Source organism: Centruroides sculpturatus, unplaced genomic scaffold, assembly GCF_000671375.1.
Source record: "Centruroides sculpturatus isolate CEXI.00-Female unplaced genomic scaffold, Cexi_2.0 scaffold818, whole genome shotgun sequence".
Lineage (NCBI taxonomy): Eukaryota > Metazoa > Arthropoda > Arachnida > Scorpiones > Buthidae > Centruroides > Centruroides sculpturatus.
Genome location: NW_019385001.1, coordinates 153985 through 163973, shown reverse-complemented (window position 1 = coordinate 163973; position 9989 = coordinate 153985). Strand labels below are relative to the sequence as shown.

Below are 9989 nucleotides of genomic sequence, written 5' to 3'. Positions count from 1 at the left end.
TTTTTTTTAAATTAAATGAATATATTTATATTAATATACTGTCATATTTTAATATAAAATTATTAATAAAATATTTAATTCTGTAGTAAAATAATTCTATAATGGAAGATATGTTATGATACGTGTTGCCATCTAGTGTCGGTTAAAAGAAGCTCGATATATATATATAAATTATTAATTAATTAATATATAATCAATATAAAATAATATAAAACTTAATAATTTTTTGCGTTGACTTATCTTCTCATTTCACTCCTTTTTCTCGGGATTATTGAACGATCTTGTTATAATTAATAACAAAAATTTTAGGATTTATTTTCTCTCAACCTGTATTTGATATTTGACAGAAAAGTATAAGTAAAGAATTATTTATAAAGTATCTAAAGATTTTTAATATAAAACATGCGTGGTATTTTTAATTCTTACGTAGAATTAATAAACCTTTCTTCTATAATCAACATTTTTATTAATCTCAATAACAATATTTAGAGTAAAGCTATATGGAAATTACGTAAAGAATAACATTCAAGATTTATTGTGATTTTTAATTATATTTCTTCAAAATCGATTGGTGCAATACTTGATCCTTTGCGATCCAGTATAATTTGTTGATGGATTATGTTGAGATCGTGTGGATTCATTATTTACGTGTTCTTCAGACGGAGCAGTTGGTTGAACAAAAGGCTGATATCCGCAAGTTTGAGAATATTGAGGATAGGAGATTGTTGCAGGTGGCTGTCGATGAGAATCATAAATTGACATAAAATGTGGCGAATAGAAATCTGGTGGTGACATTGGTGGTGGTGCTGGAGGCGGTGGAGGAGGAGGAGGAGGAGGAGGAGGAGGTACTGGAGGCTGTTGAAAATGACATCCAGATTGATAAGGATTGATACTATCCGGTTGAACTGTTTCGTCAATTATTGATGAAGAAGATAATAAATCTTGACGTTCATTTTCTCGTTTTCTCAAGTAAAATATTGCGAAATATTGTAACGCTATACCAGAAGCAAGTAATGTGCCACCGACACAAACTGAAACCAAACCACCCGTATAAATGATTTCACGTAAATCTTTATTATCAGAATTTTTATTTTCTTTATTATTATTATTATTATCATTATTATTAATGCCATCTTTAGAATCTTTTTCGTTGTCATTAGAAAATATATCCGCATGTTTGCTTAATATCATAGCTATAGCTCCACCAATCAAAAAGAATGATCCAGAAGAAATTAAAGTTTTGGTGGAATAGGATACTGTTCGATGACGTGGAATTTGAGAAGGTTTTGCATTATTATTATACTGTGGATTTCTTCTATATTTATTTATATTTCGTCGATGTTTGTATACATTTGTTCGATGTATGTGTATGCTAGTATAATTATTTCGATGGCGATGAGATTTATTCTTTCGATTTCTTTCAGAATTTTGTCGATGTTTCGGCATTTTTCTATAACAAAATAAAATCATATTATAAATAATTTTTAAAATTCTAAAATTTTATTTATAAGTGTTTTTAATCATTAATATAAGTTTGGAAAACTTTAAACATATGTAATATTGACGTCTTTGATTATTGTTAAAGAATAATTTGTAATTTAAAGATAATTTAAAATACAGTAGAGCGTCGATTATCCGAAAGTCAAGCATCCGAAAGAATTCCAGTCGGCAAATTTAAATTTTCGCCAGTGCTGTGGCGCTGCAATCTTTGGCTATGTCTTGGGCTACTCAAATATTTTACGTTTTTGATACTAAATTAACTTCTGAAGTATAATTTTTTGTTTTTATATTTTTCAATACATTTATTTTGTTCGTACTAAATAAAAAATAATTTTTAACGATACAATAGTCTTTGTTAGGCTTAACATCGATGAAAATTCAACGCAAAGCGACACGCAACGGAGGAAAATTTCAACATGGGATAAATTAATATATTTTTTCGTGCATAATCGGTTATCCGAAACATCGAATTTCCGAACAACCCCAGTCCCCAATTGATTCGGATAATCGACGCTCTACTGTATGTATAAATAATGTAATAAATAACAATCTTTTAATTTTGACCTTTATTTATATGCGAGATTTATTCAAGTTAAAAGCGGATAAGGCTGACATTATCTAAAAAATGGATGGATGAAGCAATAATAAGAGATAAAATTTCGGCTTTTTTCGAATTATGCAGTCCACTGTTGCTTAGATAGAGTTTAAGTATAGATGTTGCATGCATCTTTATGGGCATGAACATTTTGTTTATTAGCTATCACGTGGATAGCTGGAACTGGAAAATGTTGCCAGATCTGGCAATTTATCGCCGCATTTCGAGCCAATTCCCGATATGGCGACGATTTTTCGTGTCTGTGATAAACTTCTAAAAAAGACACTAGTAAATTCCAGGATTATAAAATTATATTAATAAATACAATTGAAGACAAACACAATAAAAAAAAGTGTGTTAAAAAATCCTTTGATACAGACATGATCACATAAAAAACACTGCAACGCTATCTTTTATTTCAGTTTAAGTGCCACAAAACATGCAAAATGTACGTGAAATAACTGGCAATTTTTCTGAAATGGAGGAATAATAAATTGTAGTCGATTTAAAAAACGAAATTATTTTTTTATCCATCCGACTAGCATTGAAAAGACAGCAGATTATCTATTTAAAGTAAGACCCTGTATTTTCTCTTCGCTTTACTCAAAATGGAAGGATCAAGCCCGAATTTAAAGCTTTGTTCTTGTTTCATCCATCCGTTTTTTTGAATAATATCAGCTTTATCTATTTGTGATGCGAATAAGGCGAGCTTTAAGCCGGATTCACACTATCATATAAGAAAATTATACGACACAATTTGGCAGAGACACGACAAATTATGGAATATTCATATTATCAGATACGTAACGGCACAACGCAACAAAACAATTCTCCAGTTGTTTTAGAGTTGTTATTTTCGTGCTGATTACGGTTACTGTGAACATGACAATTTAAATTCAATAAAATAATAATTTGTTTTGACATTTCTTGTCCGATAGTATGGTAATAGATTGTTATTTGCTACAAAATACCTTAAGAATCCGTTCTCACAAACTTGGTAAAATGAGATAAAGTCGGTGTTAAAACATCACTATATTATTATTCGTGATTTTTTTTATCCTAAAAAATACATCTCGGTTAACTAATTTTTGAGCCGAACTGTAAATTAACTTGGCTATTCAAGATATTTTATTAAGATTAAATCAAATAAAAAAAAAATTTCGGCAACGAGTTGCTTAACTTTCCCGGCGACGTTTAAAATTGCGTGTGTGCCGCCTGTTATGAAATTTTACTTAAAAAATAATTATATATTTTTAGCTATTATAAAATGGCAAAAAGCTTAATTTTGAGGGTTATGTAAGTGCTAATACGAGTAAAATCGTCATTAAGTCCGACCCCACTAGAGATATAACATGCGGCATTTCTTTATCTCCCCATCCCATCGACTTTTAACCACCAAAATTAATAAAATCAATTCTCCTAATACATAAACCTCCGTGCAAAATTTCTAAAATTTTGGTAAAAAGCATAGGAGTTATATAACAGAGCCTAGAAAGTATAGGGAGAAAGTGGTATTATGGAACCCCTTCATTTCAAACTGATAATAAAGGTGAACTGTAGCGGATTGTGGCTGAACTGCACTAGGCAGACATCCATAGCAAGGGGAAAACCCGTGTCACTTCAGTTAAACGGTTGTCCATAGTGAATTAGCATATTTGTGTTTTTCGAAATTCGAAAGTTTTTAATGCTAAGTGAATTTAATTATTTCTAAAATATAAATCGTGTAGTTGTAGGTTCAGTGGTGCATGTATCGTTTTAGAGACTTAGGGGTACATATTAATCTGCGTGGTATTCACGTTTTTTAAAATTTGGTCTTGACAGACATAAGTTAATTCAAGATGGCGATGAGTAAAATACGGATCCCATTGGTGCTTTTAATATGGAACCCGTCTAACTTTTGTAAAAGTATGTGATAGATGAATGAAAAAATAGAAGAAAAATGAAAAAAGTAAAAGTAAATACCTAACATTATAGGAGCATTATATTTGTGATTTTTGTAAATGAATAGATTCTTCTTTGTACATTTCTTTATTATTATTATTAAATCGTTTTTGCGATAAAATACATTGGAGTAAATAATTTTGTAATTATTTAACATTCTTTGTACTTTTCTATTTGTTTTTGGATACATTAAAGCATTTTTTGAAAACATACATTAAGATTTCATATTACCATCCGGTTTTCCCTAAACCTACTTTCGGACTTTTTGTACAGAAGCCTTTAAAAACCATACTTATAGTTAGTTACACTAGCAAAAAATCCAATTAGGAACATTTAGTTTAATAGTTACCAGTACTTTTCGCACAAAAAATGTGGGTGTACTTATGATATCTTGTTTACAATTCACTATAATGAAAATGGGGTTCCATAATACCATCTTCTCCTCTAATAATTTAAATGTTCAACATAATAATATAATTTTTCCATCTTTCTAATTATTAGGAAAAATTTTCCAATTTATAATAATAATAATTTTTTAAATAAATTATATTAATTAACTAAATTCACCCGAATAAACATAATAGAGCAAATAACATTTTATTCGAAAATTCTTTAGAGAATTTTTCCAATAAAATATAAATTTTAATTTAACATGGATATACAGTATGTTAAATTTAATAATAATAATAACAATAATACAGTAATAAATAAATTGATTAAAATATTGCATTTAATATTATCTAATGCTTCTGAAAAGAGATGAGTTCGACAAATCTGCGACAAACTACCCATGAAAAATTCGAATTAGCTCCAGAATCTCCCAGAACCCTAGAGTGATACTACATCCATCGTATCCCTATCTGCTCAGTATCCTATTGTGACCGTCTCTCCTCTTTCTTATCCCCTTTCCTTACTTCCTACTCTCTTCCTTTCTTCAGCCTAAGCCCTTGAATAGGTTCTATTCAGTATTACAGTATAATGCCAATGTATTCATAGCATGAACCAAGGCAGGCAACTCTTGACACCCATACTTAAAAAGACTATCCATCTTGTATAAACATTCTTCTTGTTAATTNTAGTTACACTAGCGAAAAATCCAATTAGGAACATTTAGTTTAATAGTTACCAGTACTTTTCGCACAAAAAATGTGGGTGTACTTATGATATCTTGTTTACAATTCACTATAATGAAAATGGGGTTCCATAATACCATCTTCTCCTCTAATAATTTAAATGTTCAACATAATAATATAATTTTTCCATCTTTCTAATTATTAGGAAAAATTTTCCAATTTATAATAATAATAATTTTTTAAATAAATTATATTAATTAACTAAATTCACCCGAATAAACATAATAGAGCAAATAACATTTTATTCGAAAATTCTTTAGAGAATTTTTCCAATAAAATATAAATTTTAATTTAACATGGATATACAGTATGTTAAATTTAATAATAATAATAACAATAATACAGTAATAAATAAATTGATTAAAATATTGCATTTAATATTATCTAATGCTTCTGAAAAGAGATGAGTTCGACAAATCTGCGACAAACTACCCATGAAAAATTCGAATTAGCTCCAGAATCTCCCAGAACCCTAGAGTGATACTACATCCATCGTATCCCTATCTGCTCAGTATCCTATTGTGACCGTCTCTCCTCTTTCTTATCCCCTTTCCTTACTTCCTACTCTCTTCCTTTCTTCAGCCTAAGCCCTTGAATAGGTTCTATTCAGTATTACAGTATAATGCCAATGTATTCATAGCATGAACCAAGGCAGGCAACTCTTGACACCCATACTTAAAAAGACTATCCATCTTGTATAAACATTCTTCTTGTTAATTTATAGGTTATTATTTAATAAGTTCAAAGAAAATATGGCTAAAGAAAGTTAATAAAAGAAAAACAAATTCTCTCTTCTAAAGATATTGGTAAGACTAGATAGAGTATTTGAATGTGATATTGCAGAGATAGAAACATAGTAAATTAATTATTCTTGAGAATAAAGTATTAAATAGTTTAATATTTAAAATATTAAGCTATTTTTATTAAGCATAAAAGATAAATTTACCTTACTTTTTAATCATCGTTTTACAGGTTAATCTTGAAATTGATTTAGATTTAATAGATTTCAAATGCAGAAATTCTTCAGGCATATTTAAAATATGAAACTGTGCTTATTAAATATGGAATTATATATAGAAATTATCATTGGTAAATAAAAATCAATGCAGCTGAACTAATATCAACGAATAATGTTGTATTAGTAAACCTCGTACGTAAATTTTAATTAAACGTAAACCAAGTTTTCTTCTTATATTTTTTTATCTTCAGAAGGAAAAATTGATTTACAAAAAACAGTTTATTATATAATTTTTTGTATTGAAAACAGTAATAAAAAAATTGCAATTGTATGTAATATTTTTAAATGTTATGCTAAGGTCATTTTGTTTTAATTCGTTCTCAAGAATGTAAATTTAAAACGAGAGAAAAATAATTAAAGAATGATACAGCTTTATATAAAATTTTCTTTATTTTGTTTAAAAGTTTTCAAAAAAATTATTAAATTAAAGAATATAAATTAATTTAATGTTCAAGGTTATAAAATTAATTCATTTATTAGATTACTTAAATGTAAAACAAACCAGTTATCAGTGTTCAAGTGTTCACTCTGTCACAGGTAAGACAAAAGTTTTACTGAGCGGGTTAGCTCATACATGTGGGACCGATCCCTGGCCAAAACGACCCATTGTAGGCCTGAAAATACCTACAATATGCATGAAAAGACTTTTTTTTAAGAGAATATTTGCCATATCCATAATGGAAAGCATTTAAATCATTAGCATTTAATCAGTTTAACGACATATAATCTCTAAAGTGTTTAGTAAAGTTATTGTTTATCTCCCCAGAACGACAAGTTGACCCTATTAGTTCCATGTCTATCGTGGGTTCGACCAGACCTACAATAAGAAATCTGTTAATTATTAAGATATACCTATAGCTATAAGAGATCAGGATCAAAAACCGAGTGAAAAACCCCAAGAATTTTTCATGGGCGGTCTATCTCAGGTATATCGAGCGCTGTCCCTCACCGCCAGACCGTCCCGTTGTGGGCCTGGCTGAACCTTAGATAGGCCTAGAAAAAAAGGCATTAGTTTGAACAGTACGATAAGAGACGAAATAATTCATGGTATGCACGGAAGAAAAAGATCCCTTAGTATCTACAAGAACGGATTCTATAAAGAGTCAATATCTTATCGATTAAGATTATCTTTAACAATAATTTTCAATCCTTAATTTTTAAATATCGTCCTTTGTAAGCACATAATACATGAAAGATTTGACTTACCTTATAGATTTATCTTATTTTAAGATTAAGCAATCGTTCTTCATTATATCTAATATAGTTGACAAATAGATTTTTATATACAAAAATTCTTCAATAATTTTGAGTGAGAAGAACTCGCTATTTTATGAGAAATAAAATTTCTCATAAAATATTTAAAAATAGAATATTATATACATTAATTCTGATTGGTAAACCAAGAATCGATGAAGTCACGTTTTACAAATAAACATTAAACTGATCACGTCACAAATACTGTTCATAAGACATTCATTAAGTTAAGGAAACAAAATATTTTCTCGGGTGTTCTTCCAAAAATATTTTCGAGAAAATGACGCGAGGACTTTAGTTCGCCTTATTTTTACTTTACTTCCTTACAATAATTGCAGCAATAAAGGAAAAAATTGTTCCAGACAATGAAAAACAATCAATATTCATAACGTTTTTTTTTGTAAGGTCACATCGCGTAAATATTTTTACAGCACGCAAGGTTTTGTCCATACATATTCATCACAATAGGAAGTATATTAAATACAATTGAATACGTCTATCACAACAAAGAGAATATTATTACGAAATTATTGCAAATTTTCATCAGTCCAAGACTTTTTAAATGCCTTCAATTATTAAATCAACTCAGTTTTTCATAAAACAACTGATATCGACAAGGATTCGCATATAACACTGTTAGAGTTCTAGTGTAGTTTTGAATGCATGAAATGTTATATAAATTATAAAAATATTTCTTATTAATTTCACCTTGAAGACACAAAACAGCAAAAGGGAATGTCAAAAATTTCAGACAATATAGAAGAATGCACAAATAATAAAATATTCTTTTGTATATGATATTAAGAAATTTTACATTGACCTTCCTTGGTACGTTCTCTTGTTTGTAACAGTCGATCAAACAGTCGCTAAGTAACCATTTAACCTCGATGTAAACAAACATTAACAAACGAATAAATTTTATAGTTCTAAATAGCATAATAAATCCATTCAATACTAATATAAATGATACTTAAGTGCTGATAATTACATATTAAAATCAAATGTCCAGAGTGAATAAGTGATACAAATAAATTATTTCAGTAATTGGATGATTTTATTGCGAAAATCTCCAAATTATTTATGTAAATTTAAGAATAGAGAGTGCACTATTGATTTAGCGAAACAGCATTTTCCGATGACGTCAAAATTTATCAATATTATATCTTTTTGTGTTTTAAATTTATTGCATGAAATATAATAGAAGCATTAATAAAATATTATATGGTTTATCTAAGAAAACTTATTATTAAAAATTTAACAATTTTGCATAAATTACATGCCCTAAAATGATAATAAATTACGTAAAGTTACGTCACAGGTGGTTTCCTCGCGCTTATAAACAATACGAAATAAATTGCGCGTTGAAATTGTCTGAAAATTATATATATAAAGTATTCTGCAACGAGCTAGAATATACTACATTGAGTGACTGAAGAGATGCCATGTTTCAGGAAAATTCAATACACATCCGCCATTTTTATTTTAGTCAAGAAGCGTGGTATTTGTGTTGTGTAAAGGCAACGAGCTAGAATATTCTAACTCGTTTATAGTACCCGTAATTGTCACCAACAGCGTTGTAACCATGGTCACAGCCTCTCTATGTAGTATATTCTAGCTCGTATCTACGTTTGTGGCCTAAACTTGTTAATGGCTGATATACAGGTAACCCCCCGTATAACACGGCACTTCTACAGCACCGATTCATTCTAACACGGTTCGAGAATTGGGAACATCCCCGTATAACACAGTGCTTTTATAGCACAGGTTCACTCTAACACGGTTCGGGGATTGGGTAAAACCCTCGTACAACATGATATGTAATAAAGGATGCGTTCTTTTATACATCCGCGTAACTCTACGCGAGCATTCGAATTGTTTTCGTGGCTACTTTGAATGTTCTTTCAACAAATAATCCATTTAATGGTTAAATTTTACAATTGGGACCCTTCTTTTGCCTCTAAAAGCTCATTTTAGAATTATAGATTCCTCCATCACGATACTATCGATAGTGTGGGCGCCGCCATCTTTCTTTCATCATCGTTCCTAAATGCCTACAAACAGCAGCGCACTCCCATTGCAGAGCGACCACTATTAATGAACGCACCCAAAAACTGTTACCAGTGGATGATGCTCATGCTGAGATCATCATATAGGATAAATAATCCTTTAGTTAAATATTTACTTAAATAATAAATAAGTATTTTACCTATGAAAAAAAAAGAATAATAAATCCGATTTAAATAAGGATTTAACAGCATGTTTTTTTAATTTTGGAACCTAACCCCCTTTACGCACTAGTTCTTTGTTTTGTATAACACGGATTCGCATAACACGGCAATTTTTTGGAACGTAACTACCGTGTTATACGGGGGTTACCTGTACTTGCCCCGGATCCGGGAAAAATCGAAGACTCCTCCGACAAAACGTTTAGAGTACCGTAATTTCGCGTTTGCCAAGTTTATTTTTCGAAATTTTAAGTTATCTTTTTTGTCTGGCACTATATAAGAAAATCGCCATGAAAGCGACCGGAAATGCTCTAGTAGTGTTA

At 29.7% G+C, this 9989-nt stretch overlaps 1 protein-coding gene across 1 annotated transcript; it reads right to left on the bottom strand.

The window, feature by feature from the left end:
- Positions 1-507: 507 nt before the first annotated feature.
- Positions 508-7484, bottom strand: LOC111633228 (FK506-binding protein 5-like). The gene is made up of 2 exons (XM_023377764.1): positions 7394-7484; positions 508-1450 (listed from the first exon to the last, which is right to left on the bottom strand). Exon 2 carries the CDS (start codon positions 1444-1446, stop codon positions 559-561), a length of 888 nt encoding a protein of 295 aa, XP_023233532.1. The 5' UTR covers positions 1447-1450; positions 7394-7484; the 3' UTR covers positions 508-558.
- Between the last annotated feature and the right edge of the window lie 2505 nt (positions 7485-9989).